Source organism: Triticum urartu, chromosome 5 (assembly GCF_003073215.2).
Source record: "Triticum urartu cultivar G1812 chromosome 5, Tu2.1, whole genome shotgun sequence".
Lineage (NCBI taxonomy): Eukaryota > Viridiplantae > Streptophyta > Magnoliopsida > Poales > Poaceae > Triticum > Triticum urartu.
In genome coordinates, this window is record NC_053026.1 from 50,297,561 (window position 1) to 50,322,852 (window position 25,292).

The following is a 25,292-nucleotide window of genomic DNA, read 5'->3' on the forward strand; positions in this document are numbered from 1 at the left end:
GCATGGCGGCTAGAGTTCTTATAGTGGGGCGACGGGCCGGGGCGCGACAAGGCGATGGGGGTGGAGACGGGGGCGGCGACGGCGACAGGGCGACGGCGTACGGGGCGGCGGCGAGGCGGCGACGACGGGGACGGGGGCGGCGACGGCGATGACGCACGGCGGGACGGCGACGAGCGATGGCGACGAGGACGGGGGCGGCGATGAAGGGGACGACGACGACGATGACGCGCGGCGGGGACGGCGACGGCGCGGGATGGGGCGGCGGCGATGTCGAAGCAGAGAGGAGAAGTGGGAGATGAGAAACTGAAATTTTTGAAAGTGTTGTTTATATAGGATTGACCTTTAGTACCGGTTGCAGCCACCAACTGGTACTAAAGGCCTGTTTTGGCCAGGCGGAGCGGCGGGAAGGGCACACCTTTAGTACCGGGTGGTGGCTCCAACCGGTACTAAAGACCCCCCTTTAGTACCGGTTGGAGCCACGACCCGGTACTAAAGGTGGTGCGTTGCCAGGCGAGGGGCGCAGAAGTTTTGTCCCACCTCGCTAGCCGAGGGGTGCTCGCACCTGCTTATAAGCCCCGCCGCCGCTGCTGTCTCGAGCTCCTCTCTAAAGCAGGCCTTCTGGGCCTACCTCTGCTGCGATGCCCTATTGGGCCTACTCGACTAGCGGGCCTGCATCCTGACCCAACTGGAGGTTGGGTTTCTAGTCGTATGTAGGCCGCTGTGGCCTAGTAGGCGGCCTTTTTTTCATTTAGTTTTCTTCTTCTTTTTTCTTTTCTTCTTTATTTATTTTTGAGTTGTTTTTTTTTGCTGTATTTAGAGTTTCTTTGTGAATATTTTTGTTTTAGGTACAAAAAATTACAAACTTTCTGTTAGTGCCGGTAGTTTTCAAATTTGAATAGTTCAAATTTTTAATTATTTGAAATTTGTGTGAATCACTAGTTCGTGAATAACGAAACTATACAACTAGGCGGAACGAGGAGGGCTCACTAGTGAAGGCCAGGCCCACAGGGTATAGGCGGCGGCCCGCTCCGTCAGAGCACGCAACAGGCAGGAAGGAGGAGGCCGAGAAGAAGAGCACAAATTGACATTGACGACTGCTCGCTCGGCTCGGCTCGGCTCAACCTCAGCCTCATTCCACACGCGGAGAAGAGAAATCGTCCCAGGCGGATCGGTCCGTCGCCGGCCGGGGATGTCTTCCAGCAGGTTCTCGCCGGCGCTGCAGGCGTCGGACCTCAACGACTTCATCGCCCCCTCGCAGGACTGCGTCGTCTCCCTCAACAAGAACTCCGTTGCCAGCCGCCTCCCGGTACCCTCCCCTGCCGCCCCTTCCCCCAAATTGTTTTTTTTCTGTCCTTTCCCTAGTATTCGGTTCCGGGGCGGGAGCTTTGGCCCGCCCTGCTCTTCGTAGCCGACCCGTGCCACCCCCTGCAGCTGCGGAGCACGCGGTCTGAGTTCGTGCAGTATTGTAGTATAATTTTTTGCCTTCGGATGGTGATGAGCGCCATTAATCCTTGCAGTATCTTTCCGTAGTTATTTGTGCTTTCCCCAACTGTACTCACCCGTGGGCCATGACTCATTTTTTGTTTTTGTTTTTTGAGAATCTCTCACCCATTGTTAGGCTCGTATCTTTCTTTTAGAGAAAAGGCTCATAGGCTCGTTCGCACGCCAGCACGCACGAGTTTGACCCACGAAAAAAATCTGAGCCCAACCCACTTGATCCCGTAAGCGCTAGGGTTAGCTTCGTCCCCCAATCTGTCCTCTCGTCTCCTCTCCCGCGACCCCTGCCGCCACCTCCCTCATCGTCCCCCGCCCTATCCAGCGACTGAGCACCGCGTCGGACGCCCCCTATTCCTCCCCTCCTTCCCCGCCGCCAGTCAGCTCGCCGTCTTCCCTGTGCGGCACTACCAAGCACCAACGACACCCAGATCGGCCCTGCCTAGGTCGCCGCCACCAAGCACTGGCGACGTCGCCCTAGGATCAGCCTCGCAACACAACAGCTCGCCGCCGTCAAGCACCACCGGCGCCATCCCAACTCGCCTCGTTATTTGTAAAAAGCCCCCTTGACTATTGATTTTTTCGAAACGAAACTGTACAACTAGGCGGAACGAGGAGGGCCCACCAGTGAGGCCAGGCCAACGGGGTATAGGCGGCGACCCGCTCCGTCAGAGCACGCAGCAAGCAGGAAGGAGGAGGCCGAGAAGAAGAGCACGGATTGACATTGACGACTGCTCGCTCGGCTCGGCTCGGCTCAACCTCAGCCTCATTCCACACGCGGAGAAGAGAAATCGTCCCAGGCAGATCGGTCCGTCGCCGGCCGGGGATGTCTTCCAGCAGGTTCTCGCCGGCGCTGCAGGCGTCGGACCTCAACGACTTCATCGCCCCCTCGCAGGACTGCGTCGTCTCCCTCAACAAGAACTCCGCCGCCAGCCGCCTCCCGGTACCCTGCCCTGCCGCCCCTTCCCCCAAATTGTTTTTTCTATCCTTTGCCCTAGTATTCGGTTCTGGGGCGGGAGCTTTGGCTCGCCATGCTCTTCGTAGCCGACCCGTGCCACCCCCCTGCAGCTGCAGAGCACGCGGTCTGAGTTCACGCAGTATTGTAGTATAATTTTCTGCCTTCGGATGGTGATGCGCGCCATTAATCCTTGCAGTATCTTTCTGTAGTTATTTGTGCTCTCCCCAACTGTACTCACCCGTGGGCCATGGCTCATTTTTCTGTTTTTGTTTTTTGAGAATCTCTCACCCATGGTCCATAGGCTCGTATCTTCTTTTTTTTGGAGAAAAGGCTCATAGGCTCGTTCGCAGGCCAACAGGCACGAGTTTGATCCACGAAAAAAAATCTGAGCCCAACCCACCTGATCCCGTAAGCGCTAGGGTTAGCTTCATCCCCCAATCTGTCCTCTCGTCTCCTCTCCCGCGACCCCTGCTGCCACCTCCCTCATCGTCCCCCGCCCTCTCCAGCGACTGAGCACCGCGTCGGATGCCCCCTATTCCTCCCCTCCTTCCCCGCCGCCAGTCAGCTCGCCGTCTTCCCTGTTCGGCACCGCGAAGCACCAACGACGCCCAGATCGGCCCCGTCCCAGGCCGCCGCCACCAAGCACCGACGACGTAGCCCTAGGATCAGGCCCGCAACACAACAGCTCGCCGCCGTCAAGCACCACCAGCGCCATCCCAGCTCGCCTCGTTATTTGCAAAAGCCCCCTTGACTATTGATTTCGAGACAAAACTGTGCAACTAGGCGGAATGAGGAGGGCCCACCAGTGAAGTCCAGGCCCACGGGGGCCGGGGTATAGTCGGCGGCCCGGTCCATTAAATTAAAGCAGCACGCAGATGCCAAGAAGAAGAGCGATTGAGGTGGCCTTTGTTTGGGTTACAGATTGTGATTCCCGGATTCTAGCCTAGTCAAAATCGGATTCACAAACAAAAAGGCAGATTCGTAGGCCAGCTGCCCAGAATGATTCTGCAAATTGCACTGGACAGCGGCGGAAGCTGGAATCTGCGATTTTATTGATTCCCGAGCTGCCACTAACCCCCTTTCAAATATGGGCCAACTTCTTCCCATTATTACAATGGAAATGCCACCGCCTCCCCCAGCTCAGCTTCTCCATCGACGACTCCTTCCTTCGTCAGTTCGCATCTCATCCACACCGAACAGCCCCCGTTGATGGCTCTCTAGGGTTCGCCCGCCGCCACCTTCGCAAGCCCCGTCGCTGGCCCCGTCTCTCCCCCGCCCCGTTGCCGGCCCGCCCCCGCCCCGTCGCCGACCCTCCCCCGCCCCGTCGCCGGCCCCGTAGCCGCCCTGTCGCCGGCCCCTTGGCCAGCCACGTCGCCGGCCCACGTACCACGCCGGAGCTCCAGCTGCACCACGCCGGAGGTCCCCCTTGCCCCCTGTCTCCACGCCCTCCCTGACTGCACCAGCTCTACCCCATCTCCTTCCTGTGAGGAGAAAAGGTAATTGTTCAGCCCCAAAAAATGTAATTGTTCAGATTTAGTAATAGGTTAGTAATTGTTCAGATTAGTAATAGGCCTTGATTCCATGCTGAATGTTCTTTAAATTGCTGATGGATTGATGGCGGATCAAGTATAGTTTCACATATTATTTGATGAGACTATGATGATTGGTGCATATTTTGGATGATATGTGTACGATATGTAAGACTATGATGTTTAGTACATATTTTGGATGATATGTGCACGTATGTAATACTGATGGTTGGTCCATATATGGATGATATATTTCGTATGGAAGACTACGAGGGTTGATTCTTTTTTTGGATGTTACTTTTCTTATGTTTGTGTCGGATGCTATATTCATACCATCATGTCATTTCTCCGTAAATATATTCTATATATTGTGTTTTTGTGCTAGTTCTCACTTTATCAAGTCAAAACATATAACTTATGCTTTGATCTGCATATAAACATCACAGTCAGCAATCGAGGGCGTTATTGACATTTCACAACACCCACAACTGTTAAAGCTGACAAACAGCAGGGCAAATAAACAACCAGATTCTGATTCTTAGAAATCCAGAGCCACAGCTGATTCTCAGGAATCCATAGTAAAGTGATTCTCTGTAGCCCGGGGGCCTGACATTGCCGACTGCTTGCTCGGCTCGGCCTCATTCCACAGGAGGCCAAGAAGAAATCCTCCTCCGAGCAAGTAGGCGGATCGGTCCGTCGCCGGCCGGTGATGTCTTCCAGCAGGTTCTCGCCGGCGCTGCAGGCGTCGGACCTCAACGACTTCATCGCCCCCTCGCAGGACTGCGTCGTCTCCCTCAACAAGAACTCCGCCGCCAGCCGCCTCCCGGTACCCTGCCCTGCCCTGCCCTGCCCCCCCTTCTCCCCAAATTTTTCGTTGTCTTTTGCCCTAGTATTTGGTTCTGGGGCTGGAGATTCGGCCCGCCCTGCTCTTCGTAGCCGCCCCGTGCCATCCCCCTGCAGCTGCAGAGCACGCGGCCTGAGTTCGCGCATTATATACACTCCATTTTTGCTTTCGGACGGTGATGCAGTATTGATAATAAGAGTAGAAAGGATGAGGACTGGTGAGCGGGTTTGAGCTTTCTGTCCTGTTGTTTGGTTATCTTAGGAACCGATTTGGGGAATTGGAATTCCAGTTCAAATCCCTTCCAGCCTGAAGGGGATTCAATCGAATTAGGTCTTGAGTTCAACACCAGAGACATGGTATTTCATTTTACTTCACAGCAAGGTCGTTTGAACCAAGCTCAAAGTTCAGCATCAGCTATTAAGCACAAACAGAACGGAAGGCAAAGTGTACGGCGATGCTAAATGAGATCATTGGTTTCTCCCAGCTTGTTGCATTATATAACAATGTCCAATAACATCACTTCTTCATAATCAACAGCTGGGCAATAAACCATATGTGCATTGTAGCAGGTGCTTCACTTGATGAACTCCTGGTGCTTATGATTTTCCTCCTTTTACAACTTTCTGTGAGCTTAGTAACAGGCGCCACACTTGTGTTAACTTAATCTGTCCTTTAAGGAAAAGTTACTTTTGTATCTCATTTACCGGAACGATCTGTCTGCAATTTGACAACTTGGTCAAACCACTGTGGAAGTCGTAGATGCATTTCTGCACAACTAAACTAATAAATTGACTTTTCATTAGCACAAACAGAACTTCATAAATTCATCTTTGTTGCACCTCACCTAACCCATTTCCCTTCCACATGCAATTCCCATATATTCCTGACAGTTCTATTTTACAGATTAAAAAAAAGCAAGTTGTGGTGAGTACAAAACCTCCAGAAGAATCGGTCAAGATTTCTCTGAAGGACTGTTTGGCTTGCAGGTTATTACCAATTTTGTAGCCCTCGCCTCAACTGTAAAAGTAGTGACCTGCCCAAATGTAAATAATGCTGACGGCTTCCTTTGATCTCATAGTGGTTGCATAACATCAGCAGAGACAGTTATGCTTGAGAAGCAAAGCTTGGATGACTTCGTTACTCGCATCAACTCAGGCAAAACCGTCATCGTATCTGTATCTCCCCAGTCAAGAGCATCATTAGCTGCATTCTTTGGTCTTTCTCAGTCACAGGTATTTGTCTGTGCTTCACTTGACCACTACATAATCAAAATTGTCACCATAAACGGTGTTTTGTAATGTTTTCCCTAATTAGTGTCTTTCTGCTTTAGCTGAATGACAAGTGCTCTGTAAATAATGATAACAAACACATAATGCAATTTTTCTTATCTTCAGGTTTTCCGAAAACTAACTGCTCTGTTCAAGTCGATGGGCGTGAAGGCAGTGTATGATACAAGTAGTAGTCGAGATCTGGCCCTAATTGAAGCATGCAATGAATTTATTTCACGCTATAAGCTGAGTCAATTGTCTAGCGACAAAGAAGTTGGAACCAGTCTTCCTGTGCTTTCATCTGCATGTCCAGGTAAAAACATTTACACGAAATATGCATCACTTTTGCTACTATGCAGTTTCCTATGTACTACTGATATTCCCTTGCTGGTTAGTTAGTTATTTACATACCTTCTATAAATATTTGTGAATCTCTTCCTCCTTACAGGCTGGATATGCTATGCTGAAAAGACTCTTGGTTCATATATCTTGCCCTACATCTCATCTGTAAAGAGTCCCCAACAAGTGATTGGTGCAGCTATCAAGCATCACATGGTTGAAAAACTTGGTCTCAAGTGAGTAATTTGCCCTAGTTCTAGATCTAAAGATGTTATTTCAGATCTTTGATCAGACATGAGGAATTTAGTACTTCCTTTTGTCCAAAATTGGACTCCCTTTTTACTTCACAAAGTTTTGTCTTGTATAAGTATAAGATCTTGCAAGTATATTTCATGAAAAATCTGGATATGCAATTTTCTGGTGACCAGTCCAAAATATCTTGAGAGACATATACGATTTTTGACGTTTTCTTGTGATCAAGTGTTTGTGACATTAGGTTTTTCCTGGTCTTTGCAATGTAATATCTACATTTGCTGAATTAGATGATTATTTCAATTAAAAACCACTCTGATTATGAACTATCATTTTGTGATATTTTTGTTTGTAATCATACTTGAACGTATTGTGTAGGCCATATGATGTATATCATGTTACTGTGATGCCCTGTTATGATAAAAAACTTGAAGCTGTCCGGGGTGACTTTGTTTTCTCAGTGGAAGAAAAGGAAGTTACAGAGGTGGACTCGGTATTGACAACTGGTGAAGTGTTGGACTTGATACAGGTTACTAATTTATTTCCTGCAGTTGCTTGTATGTCTTCAAAAACTCCACACTTATATCACTTTCATGGTTTTGCAGTCCAAATCTGTTGATTTCAAGACAATGGAGGAATCTCCTTTGGACAGATTGTAAGCTCCTTGTATGCTCGATGTTCCGTCCCTCTGGATAAAATTTGAACGAAATCCAATACAGAAATATATATTTATATGTTCTCTTCAACTAGTACTACTATTTAGAATTTAGCGATGGTTTGATCTAATCAACTGTCGAGAAAAAGAAAGATAAAACTAATTTTATATGGTTACATTTATGCTTCATCTCTTCTGAGAATTCACGTGTACTTTCATTGCAACATAGATTAACAAATGTTGATGATGATGGTCATCTATATGGGGTTTCTGGTGGCTCGGGTGGTTATGCGGAAACCATCTTTCGTTATGCAGCACGTGCGCTCTTTAATAGGGAAATAGAAGGCCCACTTGATTTCAAAATCTTGCGAAATTCAGATTTCCGTGAAGTTACGCTGGAGGTAATTCATGGCCCCCATCCATCCCCATTTGGCCTCGAAATCCACTCTTGCTGTGGCCTTCGCATCATTGTGTATATAACATGTTTATGCTAACAGGTGGAGGGCAGTCCTGTTTTGAAGTTTGCCCTTTGTTACGGGTTCAGAAACCTACAGAACATTGTTAGGAAGGTTAAGATGGGAAAATGTGAATACCAGTTTATTGAAGTTATGGCTTGCCCTTCAGGTATTTCATTTATGACACTGTGCTGCACGGTCGCTTTTAGTAACTTCTTTCTGAGATTTAGGATCTAGATACCCTCTACTATACACTGATTATTGCCGTGCAGGTTGTCTGAATGGGGGAGGCCAAATAAAACCTGCTAAAGGCCAATCTCCCAAGGATCTCATCCAACAACTAGAGAGTGTGTACACGCAAGATGTAAGTTCTAGCATGCTCACTACTTTTCATGTTGGTTTGTAGGGTGTTTGCGATATTTAATTCTATATCCCTTGTGACCCATTCAAGTTTTATATCCAAGTTCTCTGCTATACTTCTGCAGCTTAGGCCGTAGGTTGTCCCCAATGTAGGCCCAGCATGCTACTGATACAGTACTTTTGACCATTTAAGAAGACAAGAAAAGAAGCATGCTATACAGCAAGTTCTCTTAGTACCTATCACACCTTCTCATTGTAGTTTTGGGAAGCTGTGCGTAATTTCTGAACTCACTAACCATTGATTGTCTTATTATCCTGCTCCAGTTTGCCGACATTGTATATTCCCCTTAGTGAAGTGGAAAACAATAAACTCGAGTTGGTTCCTAGTCCCTCCGTCCCATAATATAAGAGCGTTTTTTGAGTAAAAAACGCTCTTATATTATGGGACAGAGGGAGTACTTTATAATTATCACTTACCATAGAATCTTGCTGCCATCGCCACAAGAACTTTTTACTTGATGCCAGTCATTATATGCTGCCACTGACTTCAGACTTTGTGAACCAGGTATCAATATCCAACCCCTTTGATAACCCGATTGCGAAAAGATTATACGATGATTGGCTCGTCCAACCCGGTTCAGACAATGCAAAGAGGTACTTGCACACGCAGTATCACCCCGTGGTGAAAAGCGTCACTTCGCAGCTGCAAAACTGGTGATGCCGCCAAAGATCGGTTCGCCGCGCCAAGAATTCATCGTCATATGTTCTCGTAAGAAACCAAGAGGGCGCACTGCCGAAACAATGGCAACACTAGAGGATACAGGCATCATTACCAAGGGTGTTTTGCTTGAGGGCAAAAATTGAGTTTTGCTAGGCCATAGGTTTTCCACCTGCTTTTCTTGGTGATCTTGTGTAATATTGCCCCACGGAGAGATAAACAAACAGTGACAGATAGTAAATTGTACTAGTAGCATGTAAAGATAGTAAATTTTTCCCCGCGTCAGGAATCAGCAGTTGATCTCTGATGATTTCATGCCGCATTGTCCTGTGATGTCTTGCTCCTTGTTTGACACAATCGTGTCGCAGTACCATCTAACTTTTCAACGCCTTGCAACTACTATTATTGTGGCATTATTCATTTCCTGGAGGACAGCGAGAGGTCCTGCATTACCTTGAGCTCCCCAATCATTGGCCCGTTGCGAAACTTGGACACACCTGGCGTTGGCATTTATCTGATGGGATGAAGACATCAAATTGGACTTTGCAGAGCGGATTATGAATTATACAGAAAAAAATAAGATTTGTACAGAAGACAAACTCCTCATTGTGTCTCCTAGCTAATTTTTTTAAAATAATACATTTTTTATATTAAATTTCAGAAATATTACGCTGTAATTATATTTTTTAAAAATATTACCCAATCGGCCTACTACTGACCGATTGGATCCGGTCGGCCTGCTGCTGGCCGATTGGCCCCCAGTCGGCCCACTACCGGCTGATTGGATCCAGTCGGCCCACTGCTGGCCGATTGGCCCCAGTCGGCCCACTGCTGCAACATTATTCAAATACCTATTCAACAATTTTCAAATATTTGTTCAACATTTTCAAATACTTGTGCAACATTTTTTTAAATGCTTGATTAACATTTTTATATGCATGATTAACATTTTTTCAAATACTTTTTCAACATTTTTCAAATACCTATTCAACAGATAGATGGGTGCATGCACCTGTCGGCCTAGAGGAAGCAGACTGGGTGCCAATCGGCCAGCAGTTGGCCGACTGGGGCCAATCGGCCAGCAGTGGGCCGACTGAATCCAATCAGCCGGCAGTGGGTTGACTAGGGGCCTATCGGCCAGCAGTAGGCCGACTGGATCCAATCGGCCAGCAGTAGGCCAACTGGATAATATTTTTAAAAATATAATTACGACGTAATATTTCTGAAATTTAATATAAAATTTGTATTATTTAAAAAAAATTAGCGTGTCTCCTATACGTGCGTGCAACGGGATTTGTGAGATCAACTGGTTTCGAACATGATAAAATTTCATCGGTAAAAAATATTTTTGGAGAGCAACAGTGAGATCAGCTGCGTTTTCTTTATTTTCCTTTTTAGTTAAATTTTGTTTAGCAGCGAAAAAAAAACGAACGCCGACCGTGGGGATCGAACCCACGGCCACGTGGTTAAAAGCCACGCGCTCTACCACTGAGCTAGGTCGGCTCTCTGGTAAAAATCAGACAAGTCCGTATATTTGAAATTCTACTACTCCCTCCGTAAGTCTTTGTAGAGATTTCATAATGGACCACATAAGGATATGTATAAATGCATTTTAGGGTATAAATTCATTCATTTTGTTTTATATATTTTTCATAGTAGAATCTCTACAAAGACTTAGGCTGTGTTCGGCAATCCTCTGCTCCTTCGCTACGGAGCGGAGCACCCTGCTAGCAGCTTGCCGAAATATAGCTGCATGTCGCTCCGCTCCGCATCGGAGTTGCAGAGCAAAGGGGTCCCGAACAACTTCTTATACTCCCTCCATTTTAAAATATAGTGCGCCCGCGCTTCCCGAGGTCCAACTTTGATCATAAATTTAACTAACGAGACCAACTGCGGCGGGAGAAAAAAATTATTTAATTGAAAACTTTTTTCGAATACGAATTTACTAATATAATTTTTGCTCCCGCCGCAATCGGTCTTGGTAGTTAAATTTACAGTCAAAGTTAAAGTACGGGGATAAAGAAAGTATTACATTGTGAAATGGAGGGAATATTTAGGAACGGAGGGACTAATATATACTTAGCTCAAGAAAACATGACGGCATCACACGGCGGGTCTTGGAGAAAAATTGATGTCAATAAACAAAGTGTAATTTTTTTAGCAACATGTAGGTGCCGTGTTTTCTTGATGCGGCATTGTCTTGTAAGGGCATTTTTAAGGTGGACCGTAAACTATTTGGACCATGCTATTTGGACTGCGGAAGCCATTCAACACGGGTCTGTATCAGTCCGCGCCACGGTCTAGACGTAATTTTTCTCGCAAATGGAGACAAGCGTTGGGAACTTTACGGGAGTCCGAACACCAGACACGCAGGGCTTCGACACCTCAGGCCCACCCAAAACTCTTCTCGGACTCCTCGCCTCCATCCTTCTTATTTTTTTCTCCTTCCTTATTTCTCTCTTGCCTTCACCGCCGCTCCACCATTCCGGCCGCCATGTCACACCCCTGCTGAAACTCTGAGTCTCTGTCACCTCCAATGTTCTAACCGGGCTACACCCTGCTTCTCCTCCGTCGCCGTTCAACCCATGTCCTTCGCCCGCCCACTAGGTACCATTCGCTACTGCTATACTCATCATGCCCGGCAACTGTTCGATTAATTGTTAGAACTAAAACAATTTCCCTTTTTTCTTTTTAGCAATGGATTCTGATTTGGAGTACATATACGAGCGCTATGTTGAGTCGCTTGACGCTTCGTCCGACGAGGAGGATTACTCGGATGAGACAGCGATGATGCAGGCGGTCCTTGAAGACGCGGAGCATGCGAAGGAGCATGTTCTCAATTTTAAGGGATCGATCAAGGCTCATCGGGTGCTCAACCGCAACAGGGTGTGTGGCCATTTGACACCGATGACCGACTACTTTGCTCCGGATGCACTCTTTGCTAACCATTTTCGTCGGTGTTTTCGGATGCGCAAGACTGTCTTCAATCGTTTGTACCATGGCGTTCGGTCCTATGATGACTATTTCGTCTTGAAGAAGAGCGCCATGGGAACGATTGGCTTCTCTGGTTACCATAAGTGCACGGCCACACTACGGATGCTTGTACATGGCACGACCGCTAATTCGTGAGACGAGTACCTACGGATGTCTGAGAGCACACGTGGAGATGCCATGATCAGGTTTACAACTATCGTGGTCGAGGTGTTCGGACCTCAGTACCTAAGAGAACCAACTGTCGCAGACACCGAGAGGCTTTTGGCAATCTCGAAAGCAAGAGGGTGGCTAGGTTTGCTTGGATCTTTTGAGTGCGTGCATTAGAAATGGAAGAACTGGCCAAAGACTTTACAAAGGCAGTATCAGGGTCATGTTAAGAAGCCCACCATCATTGAAGCAGTTGCGTCACATGATATTTGGATTTGGCACGCTTTCTTTGACATGCCCGGGTCTCACAATAACGTCAAGGTGTTGCAACAATCACCGTTGTTTGCGAGGCTGACTGAAAATTTGCAGGTTACGGTAAGATGGCGGCTTCCCGCACCCGTGTTTGCAAACGGATGCGGGAGAAAATTTAGAGGTTGCCGTTGGAGATATCCCGATGTCTTCTTCCTTGTTCATGGTAGAAAAAAGACTTCATCCTTGTCTGGCACATTGTCCTGTGTGTACTACCATTTTAACCTTTTTTGCGTAAAAAAAGGGTGTTGAAAGGTTTAAAATGGTATTATTTTTTTAAACGGTTAAGATGGTTTTTTTACACCAAAAAAAAGAACGAGAATTGTGAGATAGCTGATTTCCAATGTGAGAAATTGCTTCGGTAAATGCAAAATTCTATTTTTGGAGCAAATGTGAGATCAGCTGATTTACTCTGTTTTTTCTGTGGTGTTTTTTTTAAGCAAAAGAGAGGCCTCCCCCAATTGATTTCATATAAAGATACCAAATGATCTTTTACAAACCACCAAATTCCAAACTCCGAACCAATCTCAAAAGCTACCAAACACCACTGCATCACTTGGATACGAAAGTCACCAGCACAAAGAAGGATCATGCAAGATCCATACGAGGCCAGAACAAGGCTGAAGACCTTCCTTCGGAGTCCAGACGGATTAGCAGTACATATTTTGTCCTAAGAGACACATAAAAAACAAGCTAAGATGCAGCAAGGACAAAAGGAAGAGCCACCAGAAGAGATGTGGTGTGTCTGGTAGACACTTTTTGGTGAATTTTCTCAAGTAAAAAAAGAATGGCGCCGACCGTGGGGATCGAACCCACGGCCACGTGGTTAAAAGCCACGCGCTCTACCACTGAGCTAGGTCGGCCCTTGTGAAATTATTTGATTAAAAAGTTATAGGTAATTGAGTTCTCATATAAGTAGTTGAAGAAAACACCACATATCAAATATGTGTTGGAATTCCGTCCACAGATTGATCACATCAAAAAAAAAAGAAAAAGAAGAAAGAACACGCGCACACGAATAACTTGTAGCCAAGGGCCCTTATTCGTGCTCTTATTTGTACTCTCTATTGCTTTTCTCTTTTCCTCTCCCCGATACAATGATCTCAAGCACCGGTGTGCATGCATATACACACACGCTACCCAGCCCTATTGCTAACATAGACCAAACCTATTCGTACTCGATAGACATAGATGTAGGGCATAGTCCAAACCTGACTAAACTTGCTTTTCTAATCTTTTCACACGGCAAAATTGATCCCTTACCTAGTTGGCTAATAGTTAGCATCAAACACGTAGACTACTGGGAAAGTAATCAACCGGTCACCACCGGACGAGTTCGATTACTTCCAACACATCCTGCGCCGCCGCATCTCCTCTAGGGTTTGGACTGTCCGTTAACAACCGCCGCAATCGGCGGGGATCCTTCTTTGCGAGGGCGATGATGGACGACGACAGCAAGCCATCGCCGCCTGAGAAAACCTACAATGAAGGTGACGTGGTCGACTTTTTTGAAGCCCTACGTTTTTGCCGACCCGGGCCCTCGGTGGAGCTACTGGCCGTGTACCCATACTGCTTCCCCTTCGTCGGCGACATCATCGTCGCCGACAAGAACAGCGGCCAGTACGTCTACCACCAGGAAGAAGGCGAACCTCTCCACAACCTCGACCCCGAGGACAATCTGGCGACGAACCCTAGCCGCCGAACCTTCCCTCCCGCCTCCCCCCTCCCTCCCTCGCCGCCGCCCGAGGAGACCTCTGGCGCCGTCCGCAGGGTCGTCAAGGACGGCGGCGGCGAGGATCTGCTGCTCCCGACCGAAGGGCTCCGGACGTCGAGGCGGCGACCTCGGGTGGCAAGGCGGCACTGTCTCTTCTGCAAGTGGCGTCGCAGGTGGTGGCCCTCCGTTTTCCTCGGCTGCGAGGGTGGCGAGGGACGGCGGGAGCCGTCGCCGGTCGCAGCGGGTGTTGCGCCCTCCTCGCTCGCGGCTGGATCTGAAGGCAGTCTCCCTCCCCCACGCAGCACTTTGCCCCCCCGAATCTGGTCGTCGGTGGCCTCTAGCCGCCGGATCCGTTGTCGGGCTGCCTGGAGATGCGGACCGGATCGGGAGAAATCCTTGGCTGGTGTGCTCTAGCCACGAAGGCAGCGACACCGGCCGGTGCCGTTCCCCTCCTCGGAGGCACCGTCGAGGTTCGTGCCCTCTCCCTCCCGCTCCATGCCCAGGAGAAATCCCATGTCTTGCTGAGACAGGTCGACAACGGCGCGGCGTGCGCCGCCTCCTTCTTGAAGGTGCCGGCTTGGGCAAGGTGGGAGAGTGCTGTGGTGCTGGGCGGTGGTGGCTGGGTTGCTGCGTCTTCGGCAAGGGATTTGGAGCATGGTGCTTTTGTCTCTGAATTAGTGTTGGTCCGTTGTCCTCTCGATTGGTCGTTGGCTGATCTGTGCTTGCTTGATCAACGTCTTTGCCTTGGGCAGGGAGGGGATAGGGATCCTCTCCTTTGTGTTGGCAGCAACCAGATGCGGTTGCAAGGTCACGGAGCTGATTCTGCGAGTTGATCTGATTCCAGTTATGGATGCTCCATTTTCTCCTTGCTGTTTGTTTGTTCAGTGACAGCTCCCTTGTGCAGTTTTTACTCTTCGTACTTGTATCAGTGGGCTGCGGTGTGGACTCTCATCTGGTACCCTTCGTGCAGCGGCATGTCGAGCTGAGTATCTCCCTTGGTGCCCAGAATCATGCCCTTTCCTTGCTCTAGGGAGGGCAATTCCATCTTTCGGCAGTCCGGCGCCTTTCGAGCCAAGGCGAGGGGCAGGGGTCCCCTCTGGATTTGGAGAGGAGTGGCAGGGTTTCGATGTGCACCTTCCAGGGTAGATGAGGGCTCGGTTCATCGACGTTGGGCAATGGCTCCGCCCGAAGTTCCCCTCTGTTTGTCCTACTGATTATAGTTCACTTGGAGGACTCCGTCGACTACAAGCTAGTGCTTATTCTGTTTACTTCTATAGGGCGTGTAGTCTTTGGTGCTTGTAAACTGCTTCGGCATCATCGTGTACCTGCAGTTGTTGTTTCTTTTCTGTTCCCAGTTGGTTGTATTGGTGGCCTTGTGTAATCCCTGGCCGGTTGATGGCTTTGTTAATTCAAAGTCGGGCTCTTCTTGAGCCTTCGTTCTAAAAAAAATGCAGCGGTACAATGTTACGGTGCCCATCAATCCACAACCATTTCTTACGATTAAGGTGAGCCTTCGAGGGCGATGTCGAGTTCCCTCTTGACATGGCCCAACGTGTTCGGGCAATCCGCACGGAGCTTGGCGAGGTTCAAGTCCGTATCTCGTAAAATTGAAACATGGAGAAGTGGAAGCATGAACCAAGCAAGTATTTTGTGTGAGATGTCTCTTCGGGTTATACTACTACACATAAGAGTAAAAATTTGTCTTCCTTCGCGAGTTGTGCTTTGTTCTTTCTTTATGGTTGTTGTTAACTGATGGAAGCTTTTCTTGTATGTTAAAGTTGTTATAACAATATATGAAAATTTCTAACATCACTGATTTGTTTGCGAAGAAAGAGAAAAGATCATGTGTTCCCCCTGCTCCTTAGTTCTAGAAATCCTATGATCGAAGGAGCCTCTCGTGCGCTTCATTCTCTCTGTTTGTAATGCTGAATTTTCCGCGTCTTCCAATTATTATTGGTCCAACTCTGCATTTGAGGAATCGTTCGTTTTGGAGAACAACCAACTCTGCATTCAGCTAGAATACCAATCCTTTGTTCATCATCATATAGCTGTCTTGGGACATTTATCTGATGCGGTTAATACACCAAATTTTCAGCTGCCCAAATATCGGTAAAGCAGAAGATACTGGCATTGTTTTGCTTGATGAGTTTCAAATAAAATAAGACCAAATCTTATAGGTACCGATGGCTTGCAAGTACACGAGATTTAGTTGTAGCCATTTATAAACAACCGTACTGATCCCACAAGGAGCAAAGGAATTGGACTATTGTCCCTTGTAGGGACTTACAAAAATGTTCCTGCAACTAAATTGTAAACTCAAAGCAAAGTGAGGGCGGAAGTATAATGATTTTTAGTAGAGTGCAGATTATAAGTAAATGACGCAAAAGAATGTAAATGAGCGCAGTGGAACACGTAAAGGGTCGGAACTAGCAGTGGATTAAAGCATCCGGTAATCCGGATTTCCCATTGGTATGTGTCGGTGTCAAAACCGGCGGATCTCGTGTAGGGGGTCCCGAACTGTGCGTCTAGGCCGGATGGTAACAGGAGGCAAGGAACACAATGTTTTACCCAGGTTCGGGCCCTCTTGATGGAGGTAAAACCCTACGTCCTGCTTGATTAATATTGATGATATGGGTAGTACAAGAGTAGATCTACCACGAGATCAAGGAGGCTAAACCCTAGAAGCTAGCCTATGGTATGATTGTTGTATGATGAAGTTGTCCTATGGACTAAAACCCTCCGATTTATATAGACACCGGAGAGGGTTAGGGTTACACAAAGTCGGTTACAATGGTAGGAGATCTTGAATATCCGCATCGCCAAGCTTGCCTTCCACGCCAAGGAAAGTCCCATCCGGACACGGGACGAAGTCTTCAATCTTGTATCTTCATAGTCCTGGAGTCCGGCTGAAGGTATAGTCCGGCTACCCGAACACCCCCTAATCCAGGACTCCCTCAGTAGCCCCTGAACCAGGCTTCAATGACGACGAGTCCGACGCGTAGATTGTCTTCGGCATTGCAAGGCGGGTTCCTCCTCCAAATTCTTCATAAAAGTTTGTAAACACCAAGAGTAGTGTCCAGCTCTGCAAAATAAGTTTCAACGTATTGCCACAGAGAGAATAATATTAACACAAATCTAATCTACTAATGTATTCCGCAGCGTGACATCACACTACGGCCAAGCCTTTATTCGAATCGTTTTCACTTTTCCACCTCAGCGTGTTTTGCGAGGCGATTTCCTTGGCACGTCTTGTCAAAGCAGAGATCGTGTCCCCCATTTACGGTATTCTCATCAATACGGACGTGGGTAACCCAACCGTGCCATTTATCACGGCACTTGGGAGGCAAGCGAGTTTTACTAGGCCGGTGGGGACTCATAGTTGCATCTGCCCATATAAGGGGATAAGGATCCACCTTTTTACCTACGCCTTCTTCCTCCTTTGCCTATCCACCTTCTGCGCACCCGAGCTCTAGCGCCCAAGCCCGCACTTCCTACCTCAACCTTCTCCAACAATGTCCGGAGCGGGAGGCAAGTGGATGGTCTCCTGTGTCACGGAGGGCCATGTCAAAAAGCTAAGGAAGGCCGGATACCTGTCCAAAGACATCGCGCACCGGCTTCGTGAGGAGGGGCAGCTTCTCCCCACCCCAAGGCCCCATGAGAGGGTAGTATTTCTTCCCCACTTCCTTCGCGGACTGAGTTTTCCTCTCCACCCATTTGTCCGCGGGCCCATGTTCTACTATGGCCTAGATTTCCATGATCTGGCCCCGAACTTCATCCTCAATATCTCGGCGTTTATCATCGTGTGCGAGGCTTTCCTCTGCATCCGCCCCCATTTCGGCCTCTGGCTCAGGACCTTCAACGTCAAGCCAAAGGTGGTGCACGGCAACCAGGCGGAGTACGGAGATGCCATGGCGGGCAAAATAGCCAACGTCCTATGGCTCAAGGGCTCCTTTGTGGAGACCTTGAAGGGGTGGCAGTCAGGGTGGTTTGACATCACCGAGCCACACGATCCGAAGTGGATCGCAGCCCCTAAATTCCGATCCGGACCCCCTACGCGGCTCACGTCCTGGAAGGAGACGGGCTTGTCGTGGGGCGACGAAGAAGAGGTGACCGGACTGCAAAAATGCATCCAGTCCCTGGTGAACAAGCAGCTCAAGCTTGTCAACATAGTCCAGGTCATGCTCGTCCGCCGGATCCTTCCGTGTCAAGAACGGGACTTCAATTTGTGGGAGTTCAACCCGGCGCAGCACCGAACTCTGAGCAGGCTCTTCGACACGACGTACGAAGATGTCTGGAGGGGGCTAACCAAAGGCGCCAAGGCTCCCACATCTGCCTCCGAAGACCGCGGATTCAGCTTGCAGCGTCTTGCTAGCGAGGTAAAATATTTTCATCTTTTACAGGATATTAAGTTTTCTTCATAGTTTGACTCTATGCGGGATCTAAACTCCCTCACCTTTGACAGGGTTGGCGGGCGAAGTCCGGACTAATTAACTATCCGGCTCCCTTGCCCGAAGACCCAGCCCCTGTTCTCCTAGTGAAGCTGCTGGTTTCGACACCTTATGTGGTGCCGGAGAAGAAGGCCAAGAAGAAGAAGGCCACGGGGACTCGAAAGAGTTCCCGGGATATGGTGGTGTCGGACTCGTCGTCCGACGAGTCCGAGACGCACTCCTCCCGTGAAGACGAGGAGGAGGAAGAAGAGACCTCTCCCCCTCCAGCAGGGGGAGGAAAGAAGAGGAAGGCCGCCCCAGTAGGGGAGGCTGAAGGGTCCAAGAAGAGGAAAATCCCTCCGCCGGACTACGCCCCCGACGCCGACGAGGACGAAGAGGAGTGGCCGGACAGGGCCAAGCGTCCGGCGAAATCATAAGTGTTCGGATACCAGAGTAACTCATGATATTCCTTTTGTTGCGCGGCTTTCCCTAATGCCGAATATAATCATGCAGCCCGCCCAAGGACGGGCTCGACGAGTCGTCGAGCGGCTCCCTGGATTCATCGGACGTGAATTCAGTTCCGCCCGCTGCCTCCCCCTGTGCTGCGGATGACGCCGAAGTGGCGTCGCGACAAGCTCCGGGGCAAGAGGAGGTGGTCCAGGAGGAACCGCGAGGCGACCTCCCGGACTCCAGGAGTAAAGGGGACCAGACCCCCCAGGGCTCCAAGTCCGGCTTTAAGCCGGACACCGCGCCAGAATCATCAACGGTTCTGGATCGCGGCAGGCGAACTCCTGCCAAGAGGAGCAAGCCTATTGAGCCGGCGTCCTCCGTCCAACCGGAGGCGCCGGACAATCTGCTGGAGGTGCTTAAGGGCGCCTCCATCGACGAGGAGCACCGTACCATCATGAGTACGGTGGTCCAGAAGGTTCGGTCCGCCAAAAGTGGACTGACTGAAGCTTGTGCTAGCCTTCTAACAGGCTTCGAGGTAAGTAAAAAATATGTAAAAATATTACCGCATAGACAGTAGCCCCTGATGCTCTGTTTGGCGTTCGGAAAGAAAAGCCGAATAGAGGATCTATTAAATATCGCAGGAGTCTAACTAAAAAGGAGTCAATATACGTATGCAGGCTTCGCTGCTGGCCACTGCCGCACTGACTGCGGAGGTGGGTGCCCTGAAGCAGGGCCTCGAGCGGACCGAGCAAGAGCTCGGCCTTGCCAAACGGTAGCTCGAGGAGAAAGAAGGTAAGAGATACCTTATAGAAAAAATGCCTATAAGAAGACGCAATTGCAAAAAATGACAGGAGTACACTGCTTATTGTAGGGGCCACAACTGAGGTGGCGACCCTCAAGCAGGCGCTGTCCGAGGCCGAGAAGAAAGCGGCCACGGAGCGCACCGAGCGGGAGAAATTTGAGGCGTAGGTCGGCGAGGTGCAGCGAGAGCTTCAGGCTCTCATGAAAAAACATGAGAGTTTGGAGCTAGACTCGAAGACGCGAGCGTCCGAGCTTGCCGCGGCCCTTAAAACTGCCAAATCTGCCAAGGCCTAAGCCCAGAAGGCCCTCCAGGAATTGGATGCGGTGAAAAAGATAGCGGCGGGTAAGGCATTCTCTATGCAAAGCAGACATATAAAAGTAAACTACTTGTTACTTACCCGAATCCAGGGGCATTCGCAGATCTTCCCCACAGCGTATCCGATGCCGCCGCATTCTACCGAGTCGAGGAAGGCAGCTCAGCGGAGAAGGTGTTCTGGTCTCAGTACGCTGAGGCCGGACACCCTATGCCCTTGAGTGACCAGCTGAAGCAGCTGGTCGAGCTCCACAAGGCGGCCGAGCAGGCCCTGAAGGGCTTCATAGTTCGGCTGTGGCCTGGAGAGGCCCTGCCCGGGAGCTACTTCGGACTGGTGCGACGGCTGGTGGAGGCTTGTCCAAGGCTCGAGGTCATCAAGTGCTCCGTCTGCATCGAAGGTGCCCGTAGGGCCTTTGCCCGTGCAAAGGTGCACTGGGGTAAGCTGGACGGTGAGAAGCTTGTAAGGGACGGGCCGCCGCCGGGGAAGGAGCATCGCAAGCCCGAGAACTATTACAAGGATGTTCTGGCTGGTGCCCGCCTTATGGAGGATGAATGTACCAAGGATGTAATTTTTGAATGAACTCGCTCGTGTTATCCTGTGCGCTGAAAACTTGTTCATATGCGCTAAGCAATGCTTGTTGAATTTAAAATATTACTTTCTGTGCGGCCGTTTATTAAAAAATTGAGAGATGGCCAGTTGTCGGCTTCTGCCCCCATGCCACTAGTGCTGGGGTGTTCGGGATAAACCTGAGCGCTCTTTTTCCCATGATTGGGTCCGTCGAGGGAGGCTATCAGCACAACGAACAAGGCAATCGGACTATAATGCTTGAACACTCTCACTTAGCCATAGAACTCTATAATTTTAAATTTCGGCGAAGCCCCTAGTATTCGGAAGACCGAGTTCGGGGTGCTATCCACGCCTTGGCCGGACAAAGCCGGTTCCTCGCTCGAAGCGGCATAAGTCTTTAAGGACTCGAAAAACCTCTTGAACAGCGACCGGTCTCTCGCTTCATCATGACAGTCGGTTTTAGCTTTCTCTACTGAGGTGCTCAGCCCAGCTCAACTGGGGCACAATCGTAGTAGTTCTCCTAGTGCTACCTTAGGCGATATAGCGGAACGTAACGCACCAAAACATAGGAGCCGGGCAAACCCAACCATTGACCCAAATCATGATTCGGAGCCGATGCATATAGTGCTATAAGTTCGGGGTGCCGCACTTGTGAAAGTGTACGGAATTCTGACGCCATATGGATGGGTACTGAAGCCCCTGGCGTATTTTGCCATACCACAGTGTACGGATGCGACATGTTATTAATAAACATATATATAAAAAGAGGATAATGCAAAAAATAGACAAAAAGCTATGCATTGTTTATAGAAAGGCTGCTATGAAAGCGGAACAATACAAATAGTGCGATAAGCAAAAGAAATTGGACTATTTAACATGTCCTGGCCAGGGGTAGGCTGCGAAATTGTATTAAAAAACAGGTATACTACTCACAATAGAGACCACCTGGGAGTTCCATAATCACTACAGGAATCAGCTACTTTGCCGTCAGCCATGGCGGACGGCAAAGGCATGGATGGCTGACGGCAAAGGTCTTTGCCGTCCGCCGCGGACGGCAAAAGGTGACGGCAAAGTAAGGTTCGGCAAAGAGGTACTTTGCCGTCTGCTTCGGGCGGCTGACGGCAAAGGAGCCTTTGCCATCAGCAGCGGACGGCAAAGAGTGCAGACGGCAATAAGTGCGCTGTTACTTCGTTAGGTGGCTAACGGCAGGCCTTTGCCGTCCGCCGCTGACGGCAAACTTCGGAAGGCCTTTGCCGTCCGCCGCTGACGGCAAACTTCGGAAGGCCTTTGCCGTCCGCCGTGTGATGTTAGCCGACGTCACTACACGGCAGGCCTTTGCCGTCCGCCGCTGTAGGCAAAGTTTTTGCTCTTTGCCGTCTGCCGCAGACGGCAAAGCCTTTGCCGTCAGCCACTGTAGGCAAACTGACCAAATTGGTCAGCCTCCCAGGAAGCACAGCTGCCTGCCACGTGGCCTCTTTGCCGTCCGCTGCTGATGGCAAAGAGCTCTTTGCCGTCGGTGGCAGACGGCAAAGAGCCTGCATATTGGCTCTTTTTTTCTGTTTTTTTTGAATCCAACAATTTTCAGAGCAAATATATATGACATATATAGATATATTTCCATATCAGATATCAATCATATAAGTTTCATATCACATATCACATATCACATAAGTTTCATCCATACACATTGTTCATACCTAAGCAAGTTCCATCCATATACATATTACAATGGAAAGTTTCATCAAGATAGGAAGTTCCATCATAGCAAGCTAGATACAATGCAAAGTTTCATGAAAGGAAAAGCAAGCACTCCATCATAGCAAGCTAGGTTCCATGAAGTGAATGAAATCTGCAAAATGGTAAATAAGAAAGTTAGAAATAGGTGACTAGAACAAGAAGAAGACTAGAACAAGAAGTATATGTCATTTATGAGCTAACTTAGTTGAAATGGATCATATATGAGCTAACTAAGTTGAAATGGGTTGTTTATGAGCTAACTTAGTTGAAATGGATCATTTATGAGCTAACTAAGGTGAAATGGATCGTTTTTGAGCTAATTAAGGTGAAATGGATCATTTTTTAGCTAACTTAGGTGAAATGGATCATTTATGAGCTAACTTAGGTGAAATGGATCATTTATGAGCTAACTAAGGTGTTTTTGAGCTAACTAAGGTGAAATGGATCTTTTTTGAGCAAACTTAGGTGAAATGGATCATTTAAGAGCTAATTTAGGTGAAATGGATCATTTTTAGCTAACTTAGGTGAAATGGATCGTTTAGGAGCTACTGTAGGTAAATTGGGTCATTTTGGAGCTAACTTGGATAAACTGGATCATTTATAAGCTAACCTAGGTAAGATGGGTCATTTTGGAGCTAACCTAGGTGAAATGGGTCATTTTGGAGCTAACCTAGGTGAAATGGGTCATTTTAAAGCTAACGTAGGTAAAATGGATCATTTAGGAGCTAATCTACGTAAAATGGGTCATTTTAGAGCTAACTTGGATAAATTGGATCACTTATAAGCTAACTAAGGTAAAATGAGTCATTTTAGAGCTAACTTAGGTAAAATGGATCGTTTTATGAGCTAACTAAGTTAATTCTGCAATTTTTGACATAAGTAAGCTAAGTACATATCGTTTTAGAGCTAACTTAGGTAGAATGGGTCATTTTGGAGCTAACCTAGGTGAAATGGGTCATTTTGGAGCTAACCTAGGTGAAATGGGTCATTTTAAAGCTAACGTAGGTAAAATGGATCATTTAGGAGCTAATCTACGTAAAATGGGTCATTTTAGAGCTAACTTGGATAAATTGGATCACTTATAAGCTAACTAAGGTAAAATGAGTCATTTTAGAGCTAACTTAGGTAAAATGGATCGTTTTATGAGCTAACTAAGTTAATTCTGCAATTTTTGACATAAGTAAGCTAAGTACATATCGTTTTAGAGCTAACTTAGGTAGAATGGATGGTTTATGAGGTCAGTAAGCTTATTAAGTCATTTTGGAGGAAAAGAAGCTAACTCTAGGTCACTATGGTAAGCATATTGGAGGAAATAAAGCTAAGTCTAGGTCTTTATGCATTTGTTAAGCAAAACACTAGAGAAACTTACCGTGATCACGGAGGTGTAGGACCGGGCTGGCTCGCGCCGGTAGCTGGAGAAGGAGCGGGCTGGCTCTCGCCGGTAGCTGGAGAAGGATCATGCGATACGTTTCTGGGGTTAAGCTGCACCAAAGATCATTTCCAATGTCTCGTTAGCATTATGACACTCAAATGTTAAGACTAGCAAGTAATGTCCATTCAAATTAAACTCGCCGTGCTCCCAGGAGCAATCACTGGCATCGGCGGAGCGGTCTGACCGGACTTCTCGCACACAGACTGCACATTTGGTTTTCACAACAGAGTCATACTAGTTAGTAATGAGACTCAAATGTTAAGACTAGCAAGTAATCTGCAGGAGAAACTTACCACAAGGAGCTCGTACATGGCCCTTGCCTGCATGTCATTCCGTGCCCTCTCCTCCTCCAACATATTTGTCGTCCTCTCCTCCAACTCCCGCTGCCTCTCCGCCACCTCTGCCAGAAGTTTCTCCGTTCTAGCTCTCTCACTCTGTATAGCAGCCTGCAACACCACTCACATGACCATTTGTAATCATTGATGGAAGCGCACACAATGTAATGGAGAAAGATAGCTGAGTACGTATAACTAACCTTGAAGGCGAGTTGGACTGGCCGTTCACGAGGCCTTATCTCAGGAGCGGAGCTCGACTGGCGCGCCTTGATCTCCGGGAGAGTGCTAGGACAACGGATAAGTCCATCTCCCATGGCTATGGAGCCATGGGACCTCCCGCCACCAGATATCATCAGCAGCTCTATATCAATGGGACCCTGGCTCGGGTTAAAGTCCTCCCCTTTCCTCGCCTTCCCCTGATCTCTATATTGCACGAGCTTGTCGTGGGCGGAGATGTTGGTGAAGTTCTTTGGATCATCGAGGTCAGACGCAGAGAATGCCTTGACTTTCTTGTAAGGGCCAGTGTGGACCATGGCATACAGGTCGTACACCTCTGGCACCTTATCCACCTTATTGTAGCGTGCCTGAAAGAGAGAAACAAAGTAAATTAGTAATTAAAGGGCTAAAGCTAGCATGATGAATGAATTGCATGAATCATGAAGCAAACCACATACCCAGTTCCGCCCGTACTGAAATAAGTTGGAGCTGCCTTGGTGGTGTGGCACACCTTCCATTTGGGCACGTTTGTCCTTGGCCTCTTTGTGGGTGGACAGCCATTCTTCTGAGCACCACGCATTGACCAACACCTCCCAACAATCCATCTGATCCGCACACCATCTCGGAGGGGCCTAAGTTAGCAAATAGAAACTTGAGCGCTAAGGCTATGAATTACTAAATGATGGAAGTAAGTACAAGGCCTTAAGAATTACCTTCATGTACTTCTCCTTACTCAAGAACTTATCGCAGCACTCCTGCTTGGGCTTCTTGATACCACGCCCGGCGTAGTAGTCTCGAACAGCCTGCACCCGAACCTCATGCCGTAAGTTCTGAAGTAGGCGCTTGCACTCCTTGTGGATAACATGATCCGCCTCCTCCTCGTATCCATCCTCACACCTGTAGAATGTCTGCAATCAAATGAGACGATATTGATTAGTACAATTAATAACTAGCTAGTTGAAGATTTTTAATTGTGT

General features: G+C 48.3%; 1 protein-coding gene and 2 non-coding genes across 5 annotated transcripts; 1 reads left to right on the forward strand and 2 right to left on the reverse strand.

The window, feature by feature from the left end:
• The first annotated feature begins 1,172 nt into the window (after window positions 1–1,172).
• Window positions 1,173–9,205, forward strand: LOC125507821 (protein NAR1-like). Of its 3 annotated transcripts, none has more exons than XM_048672338.1 (11): window positions 1,173–1,306; window positions 5,729–5,811; window positions 5,904–6,057; window positions 6,220–6,406; window positions 6,542–6,668; window positions 7,063–7,213; window positions 7,290–7,339; window positions 7,569–7,740; window positions 7,837–7,963; window positions 8,067–8,158; window positions 8,720–9,205. In XM_048672338.1, exons 1-11 carry the CDS (start codon window positions 1,190–1,192, stop codon window positions 8,870–8,872), a joined length of 1,413 nt encoding a protein of 470 aa, XP_048528295.1. In that variant the 5' UTR covers window positions 1,173–1,189; the 3' UTR covers window positions 8,873–9,205. The 3 variants fall into 3 exon arrangements, with proteins under 3 accessions (XP_048528295.1, XP_048528294.1, XP_048528292.1); XM_048672337.1 differs by lacking the exon at window positions 1,173–1,306 and adding an exon at window positions 2,311–2,437; XM_048672335.1 differs by lacking the exon at window positions 1,173–1,306 and adding an exon at window positions 4,505–4,807.
• Window positions 9,206–10,303: 1,098 nt separating this feature from the next.
• On the reverse strand, window positions 10,304–10,375 carry TRNAK-UUU. The gene has a single exon. It is a non-coding gene; the product is annotated as a tRNA-Lys (tRNA).
• Window positions 10,376–13,113: 2,738 nt separating this feature from the next.
• Window positions 13,114–13,185, reverse strand: TRNAK-UUU. The gene has a single exon. It is a non-coding gene; the product is annotated as a tRNA-Lys (tRNA).
• Between the last annotated feature and the right edge of the window lie 12,107 nt (window positions 13,186–25,292).